This window comes from Cheilinus undulatus, linkage group 24 (assembly GCF_018320785.1).
Source record: "Cheilinus undulatus linkage group 24, ASM1832078v1, whole genome shotgun sequence".
NCBI lineage: Eukaryota > Metazoa > Chordata > Actinopteri > Labriformes > Labridae > Cheilinus > Cheilinus undulatus.
Window position 1 is genome coordinate 1,173,437 of NC_054888.1, and position 22,071 is coordinate 1,195,507.

The 22,071-nt window shown below is 42.4% G+C and overlaps 1 protein-coding gene across 1 annotated transcript; it reads right to left on the minus strand.

Annotated features, from left to right (window-relative positions):
* Positions 1-367: 367 nt before the first annotated feature.
* On the minus strand, positions 368-19,469 carry si:ch211-113j14.1 (sterol 26-hydroxylase, mitochondrial). Its single transcript, XM_041782357.1, has 9 exons — positions 18,918-19,469; positions 14,046-14,158; positions 13,440-13,639; positions 13,168-13,365; positions 11,870-12,033; positions 8,547-8,713; positions 8,053-8,134; positions 7,727-7,966; positions 368-1,456 (listed from the first exon to the last, which is right to left on the minus strand). The coding sequence occupies exons 1-9, from the start codon at positions 19,224-19,226 to the stop codon at positions 1,340-1,342; spliced, it is 1,590 nt and encodes a 529-aa protein (XP_041638291.1). The 5' UTR covers positions 19,227-19,469; the 3' UTR covers positions 368-1,339.
* Positions 19,470-22,071: the final 2,602 nt, after the last annotated feature.

Here is a 22,071-nt window from a genome sequence, read left to right on the forward strand (position 1 = left end):
CACTGTTATTTTTGGGGTCACTGGTCTATAGCACCGTTATTTTGGGGGTCCCTGGTCTCTAGCACCGTTATTTTGGGGGTCCCTGGTCTATAGCACTGTTATTTTGGGGGTCACTGGTCTATAGCACCGTTATTTTGGGGGTCCCTGGCTCTGGTACTGTTATTTCGGGGGTCCCAAGAACCCCGGCTTGCTATGACCACAGCTGGATTAGCTCTTCAGTACAGCAGGGGTCCCCACCTGGGATCCAGGACCCCCTAAGGGGGCATAAAAGATCTTTTTGCTAAGGAAGCCCTGCTGAACAGCTGAGGGTGAAAGAAATAAAACCAACAAGAAAAACGTGAAAATTTATTAGTGTAACAGAATTCAAAGCAGTTTAAAAAGTTTGATCACATTTAAAAATATGAAATCCACATGGTCAGAAACACTACAATAAAATAAAGAAATACAGATTTAGCACAGATAAAATCACACATGTCCACGTCTGAGTTACTAAGCATCAAATCTGAAGTTGAATAATGAATTTTAAAACTTTCCTGCTCAGGATTTTCATAGAAGATGAACAGAAAACATCTGAAAGAGGCTCCAGTACCTCACATCTTACATTTCACCTCCTTAATGCTGACTTCAATAATAATAATAATAATGATGATGATGATGATAATAATATTTGATCATTACCATTAATATTTTATTATTATTATTAAAACTGTCCTTAGAAAGCAGAGTAGATCAAACATAAACTGGCATCATTATGGGGTGTGTTACACCTCTCTGCCAGAGGGGGGCAGCATTCAGCCGAAACTCCACAGGCTTTAAAGAAATGTCCCATCAGCTTCTGACTCAAAGATCTGATTGCAGATAAAAGAGTGAAAACATGAGTCAGTGAGACTATTGCATTCATGGAATTTCCTAAACCCACCCACACACACACACCCTCACACACACTCACACACACTCATACACACAGCTGAAAGTTAAAGGACTAGTTAGTTCAGCTGCTGTGGTGATAGGAAAGGATGCAGCACAGAACCTCTGAACCCTTCAGCATGAACCTTGTTCCAGCATCTGTTTCATCCTGATCAGCATCTGTAGTCCTTCTATAATCTATCGTGTTTATCCTATGAGGAGCTGGAGCTGATCCCAGCTGGCACTGGGATAAACCCCGGACTGCTCGCCTGTCAGTCAACAGAGATGGAGCCAGCAGTTACCCTAATGACAGTTAGTAGGAGGAAGCTGGAGAAGCTGGAGAACCCGTGAGATCCAAACCAGGAACCTCACTGGTGTGAGGCTGCATGTTTATAATATACAGTTCTGCTGTTGGCCCTAAGCGGCGCCCTCCTCAGGCTCTGGGCAGGAAGCGCAGGTTGATGGGCTTTGCAGGGATGAGCAGGGTTCTAGTTTTGGGTTCCACCACCGGGGCGCCATCTTCAGGCTGGACCTCGTAGTGCTGCATCAGCTGCAAAACCATAAAGTCTCATTTCAGCCTCAAATCTAAAGCATTCAGATCTGATTTTTGTTGCCATGGAAACGACGGTGTATTTACTAAACAGCACACTGATGTTTGGGTTTCTTTCATGCATGTCTGAGGGAGAAAAGCGGTTAAAAGCACCCCCCCCCCCCATGCTCTCGTCCCTGTTTCCAGCTCCATCCTCTTCTCTCACTAAGGCACAAATAAATCTTTAAAAAAAAAAAAGCCCTCTCTGGATCACTGCAGCCTGCAGCGTGAACCAGGAGGGGCACTTCCTTTTCTGCCTGGTTATGAGAAAAATGTAAAAAATACCAGCTTCAGACAGCAACAAGAGAATAAAACCAACGTCCTGGAGCCATTCTGCATTCTGCATAATCATACAGGAAATGATACATGCAGACATAAAGAGACACGATTTTCAGACTCATATCTACACCACACTCTAAATTATTAGACAGACTGGACTTTAGCGTCATAAACATGCCGTTGTTGCTGCAAATGTTACAGAAAAGTCCAGAAAACGTGTTGAAAAGTGGCGAGAGAGCAGCAAAAAGGCTGATAAGTGTCAAAACGGGCTGTGGAGCGGCAAAAAGGGACGAAAACTTGCAGCAAAAGTGTCATAAAGAGGTTAATATGAGGCAGAAACGATCAAAGAATCGACTTTCTGGTGTGACTGAATTATTTTCACTGAAAAAAAAGAATTATTCTTAATCCCAGTTTGATTATCAGGAATTCTTTTAAACTCTGGAACGTTTAACTAAAGTCGGTTTAACAGAACAGATGTTTGATTTCTAACGCAGTAATGAAGCGGCTCTAGATTAGTGTGTGCACACGTCTATAAATAGAACATGGCTGCTGCAGAACCCAAACCTCCCTGACAGAAGAACGGGGAACGCCAAAGGGCACAGAGAACTTCTACATGTGTGGATCTGATCATAGACGTTCTACCTACAGCACTGATCTGATCATAGACGTTCTACCTACAGCACTGATCTGATCATAGACGTTCTACCTACAGCACTGATCTGATCATAGACGTTCTACCTGCAGCACTGATCTGATCATAGACGTTCTACCTGCAGCACTGATCTGATCATAGACGTTCTACCTACAGCACTGATCTGATCATAGACGTTCTACCTGCAGCACTGATCTGATCATAGACGTTCTACCTACAGCACTGATCTGATCATAGACGTTCTACCTACAGCACTGATCTGATCATAGACGTTCTACCTACAGCACTGATCTGATCATAGACGTTCTACCTACAGCACTGATCTGATCATAGACGTTCTACCTGCAGCACTGATCTGATCATAGACGTTCTACCTACAGCACTGATCTGATCATAGACGTTCTACCTACAGCACTGATCTGATCATAGACGTTCTACCTACAGCACTGATCATAGACGTTCTACCTACAGCACTGATCTGATCATAGACGTTCTACCTACAGCACTGATCATAGACGTTCTACCTGCAGCACTGATCATAGACGTTCTACCTACAGCACTGATCTGATCATAGACGTTCTACCTACAGCACTGATCATAGACGTTCTACCTACAGCACTGATCTGATCATAGACGTTCTACCTACAGCACTGATCATAGACGTTCTACCTGCAGCACTGATCTGATCATAGACGTTCTACCTACAGCACTGATCTGATCATAGACGTTCTACCTAGAGCACTGATCTGATCATAGACGTTCTACCTACAGCACTGATCTGATCATAGACGTTCTACCTACAGCACTGATCTGATCATAGACGTTCTACCTACAGCACTGATCTGATCATAGACGTTCTACCTAGAGCACTGATCTGATCATAGACGTTCTACCTACAGCACTGATCTGATCATAGACGTTCTACCTGCAGCACTGATCATAGACGTTCTACCTGCAGCACTGATCTGATCATAGACGTTCTACCTACAGCACTGATCTGATCATAGACGTTCTACCTACAGCACTGATCTGATCATAGACGTTCTACCTGCAGCACTGATCATAGACGTTCTACCTGCAGCACTGATCTGATCATAGACGTTCTACCTACAGCACTGATCTGATCATAGACGTTCTACCTACAGCACTGATCTGATCATAGACGTTCTACCTACAGCACTGATCTGATCATAGACGTTCTACCTGCAGCACTGATCATAGACGTTCTACCTGCAGCACTGATCTGATCATAGACGTTCTACCTACAGCACTGATCTGATCATAGACGTTCTACCTACAGCACTGATCTGATCATAGACGTTCTACCTGCAGCACTGATCTGATCATAGACGTTCTACCTGCAGCACTGATCTGATCATAGACGTTCTACCTACAGCACTGATCATAGACGTTCTACCTACAGCACTGATCATAGACGTTCTACCTGCAGCACTGATCTGATCATAGACGTTCTACCTACAGCACTGATCTGATCATAGACGTTCTACCTAGAGCACTGATCTGATCATAGACGTTCTACCTACAGCACTGATCTGATCATAGACGTTCTACCTACAGCACTGATCTGATCATAGACGTTCTACCTACAGCACTGATCTGATCATAGACGTTCTACCTACAGCACTGATCTGATCATAGACGTTCTACCTGTAGCACTGATCTGATCATAGACGTTCTACCTGTAGCACTGATCTGATCATAGACGTTCTACCTACAGCACTGATCTGATCATAGACGTTCTACCTGCAGCACTGATCATAGACGTTCTACCTGCAGCACTGATCTGATCATAGACGTTCTACCTACAGCACTGATCTGATCATAGACGTTCTACCTAGAGCACTGATCTGATCATAGACGTTCTACCTACAGCACTGATCTGATCATAGACGTTCTACCTACAGCACTGATCTGATCATAGACGTTCTACCTACAGCACTGATCTGATCATAGACGTTCTACCTACAGCACTGATCTGATCATAGACGTTCTACCTACAGCACTGATCTGATCATCGACGTTCTACCTACAGCACTGATCTGATCATAGACGTTCTACCTAGAGCACTGATCTGATCATAGACGTTCTACCTAGAGCACTGATCTGATCATAGACGTTCTACCTACAGCACTGATCTGATCAGACGTTCTACCTACAGCACTGATCTGATCATAGACGTTCTACCTACAGCACTGATCTGATCATAGACGTTCTACCTAGAGCACTGATCTGATCATAGACGTTCTACCTACAGCACTGATCTGATCATAGACGTTCTACCTACAGCACTGATCTGATCATAGACGTTCTACCTACAGCACTGATCTGATCATAGACGTTCTACCTAGAGCACTGATCTGATCATAGACGTTCTACCTACAGCACTGATCTGATCATCGACGTTCTACCTACAGCACTGATCTGATCATAGACGTTCTACCTACAGCACTGATCTGATCATAGACGTTCTACCTGCAGCACTGATCATAGACGTTCTACCTACAGCACTGATCATAGACGTTCTACCTACAGCACTGATCTGAGCACTGATCATAGACGTTCTACCTACAGCACTGATCTGATCATCGACGTTCTACCTACAGCACTGATCTGATCATAGACGTTCTACCTGCAGCACTGATCTGATCATCGACGTTCTACCTACAGCACTGATCTGATCATAGACGTTCTACCTACAGCACTGATCTGATCATAGACGTTCTACCTACAGCACTGATCTGATCATAGACGTTCTACCTGCAGCACTGATCATAGACGTTCTACCTACAGCACTGATCTGATCATAGACGTTCTACCTACAGCACTGATCTGATCATAGACGTTCTACCTGCAGCACTGATCATAGACGTTCTACCTACAGCACTGATCTGATCATAGACGTTCTACCTACAGCACTGATCATAGACGTTCTACCTACAGCACTGATCTGATCATAGACGTTCTACCTACAGCACTGATCTGATCATAGACGTTCTACCTGCAGCACTGATCATAGACGTTCTACCTACAGCACTGATCTGATCATAGACGTTCTACCTAGAGCACTGATCTGATCATAGACGTTCTACCTACAGCACTGATCTGATCATAGACGTTCTACCTACAGCACTGATCTGATCATAGACGTTCTACCTACAGCACTGATCTGATCATAGACGTTCTACCTACAGCACTGATCTGATCATAGACGTTCTACCTGTAGCACTGATCTGATCATAGACGTTCTACCTACAGCACTGATCTGATCATAGACGTTCTACCTACAGCACTGATCTGATCATAGACGTTCTACCTGCAGCACTGATCATAGACATTCTACCTGATCTGATCATAGACGTTCTACCTACAGCACTGATCTGATCATAGACGTTCTACCTACAGCACTGATCTGATCATAGACGTTCTACCTACAGCACTGATCTGATCATAGACGTTCTACCTGCAGCACTGATCTGATCATAGACGTTCTACCTGCAGCACTGATCTGATCATAGACGTTCTACCTACAGCACTGATCTGATCATAGACGTTCTACCTAGAGCACTGATCTGATCATAGACGTTCTACCTGCAGCACTGATCATAGACGTTCTACCTACAGCACTGATCATAGACGTTCTACCTACAGCACTGATCTGATCATAGACGTTCTACCTGCAGCACTGATCATAGACGTTCTACCTGCAGCACTGATCTGATCATAGACGTTCTACCTACAGCACTGATCTGATCATAGACGTTCTACCTACAGCACTGATCTGATCATAGACGTTCTACCTACAGCACTGATCTGATCATAGACGTTCTACCTGCAGCACTGATCTGATCATAGACGTTCTACCTGCAGCACTGATCTGATCATAGACGTTCTACCTACAGCACTGATCTGATCATAGACGTTCTACCTAGAGCACTGATCTGATCATAGACGTTCTACCTGCAGCACTGATCATAGACGTTCTACCTACAGCACTGATCATAGACGTTCTACCTACAGCACTGATCTGATCATAGACGTTCTACCTGCAGCACTGATCTGATCATAGACGTTCTACCTGCAGCACTGATCTGATCATAGACGTTCTACCTGCAGCACTGATCTGATCATAGACGTTCTACCTGCAGCACTGATCTGATCATAGACGTTCTACCTGCAGCACTGATCTGATCATAGACGTTCTACCTACAGCACTGATCTGATCATAGACGTTCTACCTACAGCACTGATCTGATCATAGACGTTCTACCTACAGCACTGATCTGATCATAGACGTTCTACCTACAGCACTGATCTGATCATAGACGTTCTACCTACAGCACTGATCTGATCATAGACGTTCTACCTACAGCACTGATCTGATCATAGACGTTCTACCTGTAGCACTGATCTGATCATAGACGTTCTACCTACAGCACTGATCTGATCATAGACGTTCTACCTACAGCACTGATCTGATCATAGACGTTCTACCTGCAGCACTGATCATAGACATTCTACCTGCAGCACTGATCTGATCATAGACGTTCTACCTGCAGCACTGATCTGATCATAGACGTTCTACCTACAGCACTGATCTGATCATAGACGTTCTACCTACAGCACTGATCTGATCATAGACGTTCTACCTACAGCACTGATCTGATCATAGACGTTCTACCTGCAGCACTGATCATAGACGTTCTACCTGCAGCACTGATCTGATCATAGACGTTCTACCTACAGCACTGATCTGATCATAGACGTTCTACCTACAGCACTGATCTGATCATAGACGTTCTACCTACAGCACTGATCTGATCATAGACGTTCTACCTGCAGCACTGATCTGATCATAGACGTTCTACCTGCAGCACTGATCTGATCATAGACGTTCTACCTACAGCACTGATCTGATCATAGACGTTCTACCTAGAGCACTGATCTGATCATAGACGTTCTACCTGCAGCACTGATCATAGACGTTCTACCTACAGCACTGATCATAGACGTTCTACCTACAGCACTGATCTGATCATAGACGTTCTACCTGCAGCACTGATCTGATCATAGACGTTCTACCTGCAGCACTGATCTGATCATAGACGTTCTACCTGCAGCACTGATCTGATCATAGACGTTCTACCTGCAGCACTGATCTGATCATAGACGTTCTACCTGCAGCACTGATCTGATCATAGACGTTCTACCTACAGCACTGATCTGATCATAGACATTCTACCTGTTCTACCTGTTCTACCTGTTCTACCTGTTTCACTCACCCTGGACAGAGCAATGTACATCTCCATCTCGGCTACCCTCTTCCCCACGCAGGCTCGCACCCCCACGCCAAAGGGGATGAAGCTGTAGGGGTGATGCTGGTAGCAGCCCGCCTTCGTCTCCCTGCCGCAGACAGCGCCGGACGGCTCGGCGCGAAGCCAGCGCTCAGGGACGAAGAGCTCTGAGTCTACAAACTCGGCCTCATCGTGACTGGCTGCATAGTGGCACAGATGGAACTGAGTCTGGACAGACAGCAGAGACAGTTGCTTCATGCAGTTTCACTCTGTGCTGTGGCGACACTGCGGCATTTCTGAGAATCTCACCCTACCTTCTTTGGGAACCAGTAGTTGTCCACGACCACCTCGGTCTCTGAAATTAGGCGTCCATTTCCAGGAACCACGGGATAAAGGCTGATGGAGACAGAGACGGTAGCTAGAGTTAAATCAGACAGCGATCACGTCCTCGTTGGTTCTTTAGCCCGGTGTTTACTGCTCTGCTTCATGGCAGAGATAAAAACTGATGCCAAACAGGATTATGATTGGGTGCACAGACAGATCAGAGCAGAGGTAGAAGAGCGGCGATGAGACAAAACACTCAAGAGCAAGAGAGGGAGACAGTCCAGTGGTCTGCTGCAGCAGTAATGAGTGTTAGCATTAGCTAGTGTAGCTGCACCACATGTCTTCATGGCTACAACATGCAACCAGTTTTCACTTTAGTGTTGACCAATCAGTGAACAGCATTTTCCCCTCTCTGAGGGAGAATCTAAACCATCACTGACATGTCCTGATTTATGGAGGACTTTACTAGGATCATAAATCTCACCGTAGCGTCTCCTTTATGACGGCTTTCAGGTACGGCATCCTGCTCAGGTCGTCTGTGGTCGGCTCTCGTCTGTCCGGACACACGGAGGTCACCTCGTCATACAGGCGATCCTGAGCACCGCGGTCCCTCGCTAACTGGTACAACGCCCAGGACAGGGTGTTAGAGGTCTGTGGTCAGAGAGGGGCACGTACAGATGAGTTTAAGATACATCCATTCATTTCCAGATGAGAGTTTTGGTAAGAAAATTAAAGTTTAGATCAATATAGTTCAGGTTAATGTTGATTTAAACAACACGCCAAGCTGCTGACAATCAAACACCGAACTGTCAGCACCAGAAGCTCCAAACAAGAGTCAGTAGAAACATGCTCAGCTCTGCTGCTCGTCCTCCAAAAGCACGACTCTTTCAGATGTGTCTCCATTTAAAAGAGAAATAAACAGAATATCTAAAGATTTATGCCAAGAAGCATCCAACAGAGAAATCTGCTAGAACATTTATAAGCTCCTTCTTTTACAGAACCTGCGGCATCCTTCCAGTAACTTCTAGCACTTAAACAGCGGTTTAAAACATCTACTTTATTCAGCACACTTCACATTACTCTCCTTACTGCACACTGTAAATATTTATGACTAGGAGATTAAAGTGCCCAGGTATACATCATGTATCACCATTCAGCTGAAAAATACCAGGATTTTTGGTCCACATGGCCCAGCCCAGAGAGCAAAGGTCATTAATTCAATGTTGGATTTTGGTCAGACTGGTTACTTTTGGTGGAGGTTGAAAAAGGGCAAAATGGGATAAAAGAGGTAAATAGAAGTGGCTAAAATGGGCAAAAACTAGAAAAAAAAGTCGTATTTAATGACAAAACGTAAATTTAGTGGATGAAAATGGGGAGAAAAAACTGAAAAGAGCAAAAAAGTAATACAGATGGTACAAAATAAGGGGAAAAGTTCCAAAAGAAGTGGCAAAAATTGGAAAGAAAAAAAAAGTGGGAAAAAAGTGGTATTTAATGGCAAAGGGTAGCTTCAATGGAAAAAATGGGATAAAAGTGTCAAAAATTGGGAAAAAAGTGGCAAAAAGTGGCAAAAAAAGTAGGGAAAAGTGTTATTTAATGGTCAGAGGTAGCTTAAATGGGTGAAAAGTGGCAAAAATGGTGAAGAAGGGCAAACAAGTTTCCCTTTTAAAGGTTTTCTGGGGGAATAATATTTAAAATTAAGACATGAATGAGCCACAGGCTGAGCTTCACTGCTTTAAATGAAATGTTTCATTTCTGTTCTGTAACGGTATAAAGAGAGAATCTGAACAAAATCAAACCATGTGGACTGGAGCCTCAGGCCACATTAAGAAAGAAAACGCTAACAAATGTCATGCTGGCGGCTAAAACAGCACCAACACGCCCCAACCTCACCAGGGAATGCAGCTAGACGAGCTCTGATACATGTAGCAACAACAACGCTGGCGTTCTCTCCCTCAGTGTGTGCTGAGTTCACTCAGAGTGTTTCAGGAATGTTGGTTCAGATGAATCTGTCTGACCTGGTCTGATATCCTGGAATCTGTTTCAGTAAAAAAACATCTGATATCACTGACACTAGCGCTTTGTGCTCGCGTGTGAGCAGGTGGTTTAGTCCACACCTTGAATAGGAGCGTGCCATTATTCATGAACGGTCAGAGTTCATGAGGTTCATCTGACCTACATTAGCCTCAGAGCTGTTAGCTTCTTTGTCCTCAGAGACGTCATTATCATGCTAATATAACCAGTTTGTAGCCTGGGGGAAACCAGGCAAACTCAAAGTAATCCCTCCAGTTAGAGGACGCTGAGAGTCAACCACATGGTGAGTTAGAGAAAAAGAAGCCCAGAGGGAACCAGAATAGAGAGAGTGAACCAGCAGAGATTCTTTTAGCAGACTCAGTCTCTAGCTTGGCAGAGAGAGAACAACTTTCCCTGGAAAAGCAGGCAGAACCTCAGTTCCTGTAATGTACAGTTATCCAACAGTTTCTCTGGTAAACGCAGCATGGAATTTGGAAAAGCATCCAAACTGTTCCCAGAAATTTAACAACACAAAGGCTGAGAACACAAAAACCACTGGGAAGGCTCCTTCATAGATCGAGCATCAAGCTATGAAACTTTTTCAATATTAACAGTTTTATCATTAATTTACAAGCTGCAGGGATTAAAGATCAGCTGAAAAACCACAACATCTTTGTTCTCCACATTTTCTGAATTTAGAACGTTTATGAGGACCTGATATTCCCCACCAGTTGATGATCACTGATATCTGTTTCTAACTTCTAAGCAGCTTGCACAATCTTTCCTCAAAAAGTTCCAACATTTTCTAAACTATTCTTTTACGTCGTGTTTTTGCTGCTCTGACCTGAACTGTCAGGAACACTGCCCAGCATCGCTCTCAATATTTCCAGAAGTAGAGAACCACGAGCTTCAGGAGAACGTGCAAAAATAAAGAAAATATGCAAAATACAGAAAATGTGCAGAAATAAAAACTATGTGTAATGAAAGCAAAGCACCATTCAGCCTTAAATCTGTTTGCTGCTTTTTTCAGTCCATCTGGTCAAAACCAGACAACTGAGAGAAACCTGTTCACTGGTACGGTCCTGAACTGGTACCATCACTGAGAGAAACCTGTTCACTGGTACGGTACCGAACTGGTACCATCACTGAGAGAAACCTGTTCACTGGTACGGTAATGAACTGGTACCATCACTGAGAGAAACCTGTTCACTGGTACGGTACTGAACTGGTACCATCACTGAGAGAAACCTGTTCACTGATGCGTGAACTGGTACCATCACTGAGAGAAACCTGTTCACTGGTACGGTAATGAACTGGTACCATCACTGAGAGAAACCTGTTCACTGGTACGGTACTGAACTGGTACCATCACTGAGAGAAACCTGTTCACTGGTACGGTAATGAACTGGTACCATCACTGAGAGAAACCTGTTCACTGGTACGGTAATGAACTGGTACCATCACTGAGAGAAACCTGTTCACTGGTACGGTAATGAACTGGTACCATCACTGAGAGAAACCTGTTCACTGGTACGGTAATGAACTGGTACCATCACTGTGAGAAACCTGTGTTCACTGAATGCAGTGAACTGGTACCATCACTGTGAGAAACCTGTTCACTGGTACGGTAATGAACTGGTACCATCACTGTGAGAAACCTGTTCACTGGTACGGTACTGAACTGGTACCATCACTGTGAGAAACCTGTTCACTGGTACGGTACTGAACTGGTACCATCACTGTGAGAAACCTGTTCACTGGTATGGTACTGAACTGATACCATCACCCCCTCCTCACCGTGTCGACCCCTCCCAGCAGGAGCTCTGTGATGCAGATGTAGACTTCGGCTCTGCTCAGCCTATCAGAAGACAGCAGGTAGGTCAGGTACATCCCCTCTATCTGCTCCCTGCTGCTCACCTGAGCCTCGATTTCAGTCACTCTTCTGTCAATAAGAGTCCGAGCTGCCAAACAAAACATGAACAAACATAAAACAAGTATTTAAAAAATATTTACTAAGGATGAGCAGATCTACAGAGGCACATCTTTTTTATCCCAGGGTTATGACCTTTGAATCTCATTATTACGTGTTTTAATCCCAAGATTACCATTTTTAAAATCCTAGGATTATGACTTTTTAATCCCAGGATTAAATGCGTAGTACCTACACCATGTAGTTCCTATGCCGTCTACCTACGACACGTGGTACGTGCACCGCGTAGTACCTACACAGCGTGGTACCTACTGCAGGTACCTACACCACATACCTATACCGTGTAGTACCTACACCACGTAGAACATACACCATGTAGTACCTATGCTGCATACCTACACTGAGTGGTATCTATGCATCTTACCTACGTCGTGTAGTATCGACACCGCTGCATACCAATGCCGCGTACCTATGCAGCGTACTTTTGTCTCGTACCTGTGCTGTGCACCTACGCCATGTACCTACATCTTGTACCTACGCAGCGTACCTACGTCTGGTACCTACGCAGCGTACCTATGTCTTGTACCTACACAGCGTACCTACATCTGGTACCTACGCAGCGTACCTACGTCTGGTACCTACGCAGCGTACCTACGTCTGGTACCTACGCAGCGTACCTACGTCTGGTACCTACGCAGCGTACCTACGTCTGGTACCTACGCAGCGTACCTACGTCTGGTACCTACACAGCGTACCTACATCTGGTACCTCGCGGCGTGCCTCGTCTGGTACCTCGCGGCGTGCCTCGTCTGGTACCTCGCGGCGTGCCTCGTCTGGTACCTACGCAGCATACCTACGTCTGGTATCTACACAGCGTACCTACGTCTGGTATCTACACAGCGTACCTACGTCTGGTACCTACGCAGCGTACCTACGTCTGGTACCTACGCAGCATACCTACGTCTGGTATCTACATAGCGTACCTACATCTGGTACCTACGCAGCGTACCTACGTCTGGTACCTACACAGCGTACCTACGTCTGGTACCTACACAGCGTACCTACATCTGGTACCTACGCAGCGTACCTACGTCTCGTACCTACGTCTATTTCTCACGCAGCATACCTACATCTCGTACCCTTGCGGCGTACCTGCGCTGCCTACCTACGTCATAGAGGTCGTCCCATGCCTGGATGAAGCGACTCCAGAAGGGGAGGATCCTACGGCTCCAGCGGGGGAAGAGGACCACGGTCTCAGACAGCGTCAGCATGTTGTTGGCGGCACTGATGAAGCGCAGCGTGTCCTCAGGAATCTCCTCCTGCAGGCAGCCCAGCCGCGTCTCAAACAGGATGGAGGAGATACCTGCAGGGGGGTTTAGAGAACATCAGGAACCGGTCTGGAGCTTTAGTTAATCACGTCTGTCGTCATAAAACCACCTTCAAAGCCAAACTTGTAGAGCTCAGCAGCGATATCAGAGACCGTGGTCTGGTCCTGACTGCGACGCCGGAGGAGCTCGACACGTCGCAACAGATCTCCGACCACCTGGTTGACGATGGGAGCAAAGGTCAACACCTCCTGAGGCTTCAGCATCTTCGGATTCAGAACGCTGCGGACCCTGTACCACTCCTGTCCTGTTCTGGAACGAACCAGAGCATATGAAGTTCTTAGGATTATAAATCACAGACGCGCCGTGAGGATTAGGCTTGGAGAACTTCAGTTCAGGTGGATAAAACACAACAGATGAGAACTTTAGAGAACCATCCTGTAAGAACAGGGCTGCTTCCTCTGTTCATGGATGCATCTGGTACTCTTCTATCTAATAGTTCTGAGACAGACTACCTGGTTCCTCTTTAGCTGGACTACCTGGTTCCTCTTTAGCTGGACTACCTGGTTCCTCTTTAGCTGGACTACCTGGTTCCTCTTTAGCTGGGGTCTTCCTCTGTCTGTTCTATTAAAAGTTCTGAGACGGACTACCTGGTTCCTCTTTAGCTGGGGTCTTCCTCTGTCTGTTCTAAAAGTTCTGAGACAGACTACCTGGTTACTCTTTAGCTGGACTACCTGGTTCCTCTTTAGCTGGGGTCTTCCTCTGTCTCTTCTTATAGTTCTGAGACGGACTACCTGGTTCCTCTTTAGCTGGGGTCTTCCTCTGTCTGTTCTATTAAAAGTTCTGAGACAAACTACCTGGTTCCTCTTTAGCTGGACTACCTGGTTCCTCTTTAGCTGGACTACCTGGTTCCTCTTTAGCTGGACTACCTGGTTCCTCTTTAGCTGGACTACCTGGTTCCTCTCTATCTGGGTCTGGTTTATGAACCAGTTCTGTGCTGTAGGTACTTCTAGGGAGAGAATGGCGGTCTGCTGCCATAGTTAGCTAAATACAGGTGACCATGGCGATCCGTCCTGTCCTCTCAGGTCTGATGCTCACTGGTTTGGCTGGTAGAAACTTCCAGAGCTTCATTTCTGACAATATTTAAGTTCAAGTAATTCCCCTAAAACGTAGGGACAGTCTGTGATCAGGACATTTTCAAGGAAGTTTAGGGGACATGGATTTTTGGCAATTTCATGGAAAACCGGTAAAATTGTTAAAATGTTTGGGGAAATTTTTAGAATTGACTTCAGAGTTTAAGATGTTCTTTTATAAAGATAATTTCACAGACATTTATGTTTATTTGTATTTCTAAAATTTGAGATTTGCTAAAAGATTTTAGGGGAGTATGCTCTGACACTTAAGGACTTTTTGTGAAAATCTACATTTATTTATTTATTTTTTAAAATTCTTAATGGGAAGTTTAGGCTTTATGAAAAGGTTTCACTAAAACATGTGGGGACTGTTAAAATATCAAAAATGATAGTCATAATCCCAGGATTATCATTTTTTTAGTCTCATAAGTATGAAAATTTAATCCCAGGACTAAGACTTTTTTAATCCCAGGATTATGATTTTTTTAATCCCAGGATTATGACTTTACAATCCTTGGATTATGACCTTTTAATCCCAGGATTATGATTTTTTTTTAATCCCAGAATTATGACTTTACAATCCTTGGATTATGACCTTTTAATCCCAGGATTATGACTCTATAATCCTTGGATTATGACCTTTTAATCCCAGGATTATGACTTTACAATCCTTGGATTATGGCCTTTTAATCCCAGGATTATGATTTTTTTTTAATCCCAGGATTATGACCTCTTAATCCCAGGATTATGACTTTACAATCCTTGGATTATGACCTCTTAATCCTAGGATTATGACTTTATAATCCTTGGATTATGACCTTTTAATCCTAGGATTATGACTTTATAATCCTTGGATTATGACCTCTTAATCCTAGGATTATGACTTTATAATCCTTGGATTATGACCTTTTAATCCTAGGATTATGACTTTATAATCCTTGGATTATGACCTTTTAATCCCAGGATTATGATTTTTTTAATCCCAGGATTATGACCTCTTAATCCCAGGATTATGACTTTACAATCCTTGGATTATGACCTCTTAATCCCAGGATTATGACTTTACAATCCCAGGATTATGACCTCTTAATCCTAGGATTATGACTTTATAATCCTTGGATTATGACCTTTTAATCCCAGGATTATGATTTTTTTTAATCCCAGGATTATGACCTCTTAATCCCAGGATTATGACTTTACAATCCTTGGATTATGACCTCTTAATCCCAGGATTATGACTTTACAATCCCAGGATTATGACCTCTTAATCCTAGGATTATGACTTTATAATCCTTGGATTATGACCTTTTAATCCCAGGATTATGATTTTTTTTAATCCCAGGATTATGGACTCTTAATCCTAGGATTATGACTTTACAATCCTTGGATTATGACCTCTTAATCCTAGGATTATGACTTTACAATCCTTGGATTATGACCTCTTAATCCTAGGATTATGACTTTATAATCCTTGGATTATGACCTTTTAACCCCAGGATTATGATTTTTTTTAATCCCAGGATTATGACCTCTTAATCCCAGGATTATGACTTTACAATCCTTGGATTATGACCTCTTAATCCCATGATTATGACTTTATAATCCTTGGATTATGACCTTTTAATCCTAGGATTATGACTTTATAATCCTTGGATTATGACCTTTTAATCCTAGGATTATGACTTTATAATCCTTGGATTATGACCTCTTAATCCCAGGATTATGACTTTATAATCCTTGGATTATGACCTCTTAATCCCAGGATTATGACTTTATAATCCTTGGATTATGACCTCTTAATCCCAGGATTATGACTTTACAATCCTTGGATTATGACCTCTTAATCCCAGGATTATGACTTTATAATCCTTGGATTATGACCTCTTAATCCCAGGATTATGACTTTATAATCCTTGGATTATGACCTCTTAATCCCAGGATTATGACTTTACAATCCTTGGATTATGACCTCTTAATCCTAGGATTATGACTTTATAATCCTTGGATTATGACCTTTTAATCCTAGGATTATGACTTTATAATCCTTGGATTATGACCTCTTAATCCTAGGATTATGACTTTATAATCCTTGGATTATGACCTTTTAATCCTAGGATTATGACTTTATAATCCTTGGATTATGACCTTTTAATCCCAGGATTATGATTTTTTTAATCCCAGGATTATGACCTCTTAATCCCAGGATTATGACTTTACAATCCTTGGATTATGACCTTTTAATCCCAGGATTATGACTTTACAATCCCAGGATTATGACCTCTTAATCCTAGGATTATGACTTTATAATCCTTGGATTATGACCTTTTAATCCCAGGATTATGATTTTTTTTAATCCCAGGATTATGACCTCTTAATCCCAGGATTATGACTTTACAATCCTTGGATTATGACCTCTTAATCCCAGGATTATGACTTTACAATCCCAGGATTATGACCTCTTAATCCTAGGATTATGACTTTATAATCCTTGGATTATGACCTTTTAATCCCAGGATTATGATTTTTTTTAATCCCAGGATTATGGACTCTTAATCCTAGGATTATGACTTTACAATCCTTGGATTATGACCTCTTAATCCTAGGATTATGACTTTACAATCCTTGGATTATGACCTCTTAATCCTAGGATTATGACTTTATAATCCTTGGATTATGACCTTTTAACCCCAGGATTATGATTTTTTTTAATCCCAGGATTATGATTTTTTTTAATCCCAGGATTATGGACTCTTAATCCTAGGATTATGACTTTACAATCCTTGGATTATGACCTCTTAATCCCAGGATTATGACTTTACAATCCTTGGATTATGACCTCTTAATCCCATGATTATGACTTTATAATCCTTGGATTATGACCTTTTAATCCTAGGATTATGACTTTATAATCCTTGGATTATGACCTTTTAATCCTAGGATTATGACTTTACAATCCTTGGATTATGACCTCTTAATCCCAGGATTATGACTTTATAATCCTTGGATTATGACCTCTTAATCCCAGGATTATGACTTTATAATCCTTGGATTATGACCTCTTAATCCCAGGATTATGACTTTATAATCCTTGGATTATGACCTCTTAATCCCAGGATTATGACTTTATAATCCTTGGATTATGACCTCTTAATCCCAGGATTATGACTTTACAATCCTTGGATTATGACCTCTTAATCCCAGGATTATGACTTTACAATCCCAGGATTATGACCTCTTAATCCTAGGATTATGACTTTATAATCCTTGGATTATGACCTTTTAATCCCAGGATTATGATTTTTTTTAATCCCAGGATTATGGACTCTTAATCCTAGGATTATGACTTTACAATCCTTGGATTATGACCTCTTAATCCTAGGATTATGACTTTACAATCCTTGGATTATGACCTCTTAATCCTAGGATTATGACTTTATAATCCTTGGATTATGACCTTTTAACCCCAGGATTATGATTTTTTTTTAATCCCAGGATTATGACCTCTTAATCCCAGGATTATGACTTTACAATCCTTGGATTATGACCTCTTAATCCCATGATTATGACTTTATAATCCTTGGATTATGACCTTTTAATCCTAGGATTATGACTTTACAATCCTTGGATTATGACCTCTTAATCCCAGGATTATGACTTTATAATCCTTGGATTATGACCTCTTAATCCCAGGATTATGACTTTATAATCCTTGGATTATGACCTTTTAATCCTAGGATTATGACTTTACAATCCTTGGATTATGACCTCTTAATCCCAGGATTATGACTTTATAATCCTTGGATTATGACCTCTTAATCCCAGGATTATGACTTTATAATCCTTGGATTATGACCTTTTAATCCTAGGATTATGACTTTACAATCCTTGGATTATGACCTCTTAATCCCAGGATTATGACTTTATAATCCTTGGATTATGACCTCTTAATCCCAGGATTATGACTTTATAATCCTTGGATTATGACCTTTTAATCCCAGGATTATGATTTTATAATCCTTGGATTATGACCTCTTAATCCCAGGATTATGACTTTATAATCCTTGGATTATGACCTCTTAATCCCAGGATTATGACTTTATAATCCTTGGATTATGACCTCTTAATCCCAGGATTATGACTTTACAATCCTTGGATTATGACCTCTTAATCCTAGGATTATGACTTTATAATCCTTGGATTATGACCTCTTAATCCCAGGATTATGACTTTATAATCCTTGGATTATGACCTCTTAATCCCAGGATTATGACTTTATAATCCTTGGATTATGACCTTTTAATCCCAGGATTATGATTTTTTTAAATCCCAGGATTATGACCTCTTAATCCCAGGATTAAGAACTCAGGTCTGAGGGGAAAATACCAACAGCTCAGAGTCTGTCAGTTACAGTAAAGGTCTAAAGGGTTAATCCAGATTAAACCAGTCTGTCAGCAGGCTCCAGTCCTAGCTGCTGTTTCACAGTTACAGTGAAGGTCTACAGGGTTAATCCGGATTAAACCAGAGTCCAGTCCTACCTGCAGCAGGTGGCTCTTGTCCGCGTAGCCCTGGATGAATAACCAGTATAAAGTGGTGGCCAAACTGGGCCCCGGCAGGTCGTCGATGCTCTTCAGCTTCCTCGCCTCGGTCGCAGCCTGGACGTTCAGCTGTCTGCTGTGGAGCTTTGGACCGACCCGGGCCGCCCAGAGTGTCCGGGCACAGAGCGCTGACAGGCGGCCAGGCAGAGCTGCAGCTGCCGGGGAGCTCATGGAGGAGTCTGGTGGTCTGGAGGAGTCTGGTGGTCTGGAGGAGTCCGGTGGTCTGGAGGAGTCCGGTGGTCTGGAGGAGTCTGGTGGTCTGGAGGAGTCCGGTGGTCTGGAGGAGTCTGGTGGTCTGGAGGAGTCCGGTGGTCTGGAGGAGTCTGGTAGTCTGGAGGAGTCCGGTGGTCTGGAGGAGTCCGGTGGTCTGGAGGAGTCTGGTGGTCTGGAGGCCGAAGGATCAGCGATGGTCGGTCGATGCTGTGAGACTCTGCTGCAAACTTTCACTACGGACTTTTATTTTGGTAAACCCCCACAGGAAGAGGGCGGTACTGCACCTCAGCGATCATGAACCAGTGAGAATAATTAAAGGGCAGTTTCATCAAAAATGGCGATAATTATAAGTCTGATCACGAATACATGGATTTTTAGAGATTACTGCAGATTTTAAAATGTCCTCTTAGTCTCTGAGAGTCAGGAGAAAATGCTGAATAATGTCTGAATCACTCTGGATTGATCTAAATTTACCTCTGCTTTCAGAGACGCTGCTAGTTTGTAAAATATTCAACAGTTTAAATTTCTGTTTTTATTATAAAAACGTTATCAAATTTAGACAGAGCAGTTTTAAATGTCGTATGTTGTTGTGGACCAACATTATGATTATATTTAAAACATGTCTGAAACAGTCCAGCTCTGATCTCTGCCTGCTGAATGGTCTCTCTGTTAATCTGGATTATTCTCAGACTTTTCTGTGTTTGTCTCTGAAGTTCTTAGGGCAGAAGAAGCTCTAAATACGACTCTTTTTTACTGCATTTGTAAAACACATATTTTTACACTTTAAATCAGCTTTAAATAAAAGATTAAATTTAAATAGAAGTGTATATTTATTACAGGTGTTTCAGTTCAATTCTAGCCTGAATAAGTCTGTATTTGATAATCCCACCATGGATGGATAGCGACCGTGTCTAAGTTCAAATATAACGTCAAATTAAACTACAAAACAATGACATAAAATGAATAGATTACATTTAAAAACGTTTTTAGAAGACCATCACAATTATAAAACGGAGAGATGAAATAAAGTCTTGTGAAAGTCTGGGTGGTGAATGTAATCAGAGGTTTACCAGCAGCAGCATTATTCACACACACATGCTGCCACCTGGTGGTTAAACTGTGTAACTACAGCTCTGAGTTCTCCCTCTGACCACTAGAGGGCAGTGATACACAGACTTTAAATGCTGGTCATAAATCCGTCATTTAAGATCATATTTAACCAGTTTTTAGAGAACTGTTGATGGAGACACTAAAAAGGAGTCAGTCACTTCACTAAAAGAATAAAAAACGACTTAATGATTGGTAGAAGCCAGATTATAGTCTAAGAGTTTGCTAGTGCTAACATTAGCACTGCTAATGCTAAAATCCGGTCTATTCTGTGAGATTTAAGATTAAAAACAACATTTAATTCTCAAATAGTACGCTTTAACTGTTATTCTATCATTGCTACGTGGACGTCCTGTGGATTATTTTATGACGATATTTCACCGGAAGTGCTGGTTGGAGGTTTGTTTGGTAACTTGGCGTGAGTTCAGCGGTAGTTACGGCCGGAAACAACCAGAGTAAAGATAGAAACAAGCTAGGGCACTGTGACTTCCGGTGACGGAGACAATCAAAATAAAAGTTTCAAAATAAAATCTATATTTCTCTCCTGTGAACAGTTGTATGTTCACAGGTGTTTATATAAAGGAACCAGACATCTTTACATTTCAGAGTTCATGTCCAGACAGAGAAAGGAGGTAAAATCAGCTTTTACTGCCTCTTCTGAAAAAACAGAGAATAAAGAAGGCCTATCAAATTAAAAGTGTTTCCTAGTAATAAAACAGAAACATTTAAAACCATTTCAGAGCATGTACCCACATTAACGTAGAATTTTATAAAAATAAAAAACATGACACAGTTAGTGCCAATGCCATAAAGTCAGCAAACATTTACTCAACAACCAGACCTCAGGCCCTAAATCACCTGTTTATTAACTCCTCCCCTTTCTGTCCTCAACATGACTACAGCGGTCTGTCATCTAGTTTCATTCATAACTGAGCCTCCGTAAAGTCTGCTAGCTTTCTCTCTGTAGTCCACGTTACCTCTGGATCTCACTGCCCTGGTCTCTAAACACAAGTTTAACTCATTAGTGATGTTAGACCCTAACAGGGAGGCTGAGAAGCCACCGAAGTTACTCAGCCCTCCTTAAAACTAACCAGGGAGTCAACCAATCAGAGCTGGAAACTCTGACCTTTAGTTTACCTATGATCAGACAGTAAATCACCTTTAATTTACCTGTGATCAGACAGTAAATCACCTTTAATTTACCTGTGATCAGACAGTAAATCACCTTTAGTTTACCTGCGATCAGACAGTAAATCACCTTTAGTTTACCTGCGATCAGACGGTAAATCACCTTTGGTTTACCTGCGATCAGACAGTAAATCACCTTTAGTTTACCTGCGATCAGACAGTAAATCACCTTTAGTTTACCTGCGATCAGACAGTAAATCACCTTTAATTTATCTGTGATCAGACGGTAAATCACCTTTAATTTACCTGTGATCAGTCGGTAAATCACCTTTGGTTTACCTGTGATCAGTCGGTAAATCACCTTTGGTTTATCTGTGATCAGACAGTAAATCACCTTTAGTTTACCTGTGATCAGACGGTAAATCACCTTTAATTTACCTGTGATCAGACGGTAAATCACCTTTGGTTTATCTGTGATCAGACAGTAAATCACCTTTAGTTTACCTGTGATCAGACGGTAAATCACCTTTGGTTTACCTGTGATCAGACGGTAAATCACCTTTGGTTT

Bases quoted from the DNA above. Each gene is read 5' to 3' on its own strand.
- si:ch211-113j14.1 (XM_041782357.1), bottom strand. From the start codon at position 19,226: ATGAGCTCCCCGGCAGCTGCAGCTCTGCCTGGCCGCCTGTCAGCGCTC. The intron at 13,366-13,439 runs GTGGTTTTATGA...ACCCCCCTGCAG, and splicing joins CTACAAGTTTGGCTTTGAAG to GTATCTCCTCCATCCTGTTT. The intron at 1,457-7,726 runs GTGAGTGAAACA...ATGGTTTTGCAG, and splicing joins TGTACATTGCTCTGTCCAGG to CTGATGCAGCACTACGAGGT.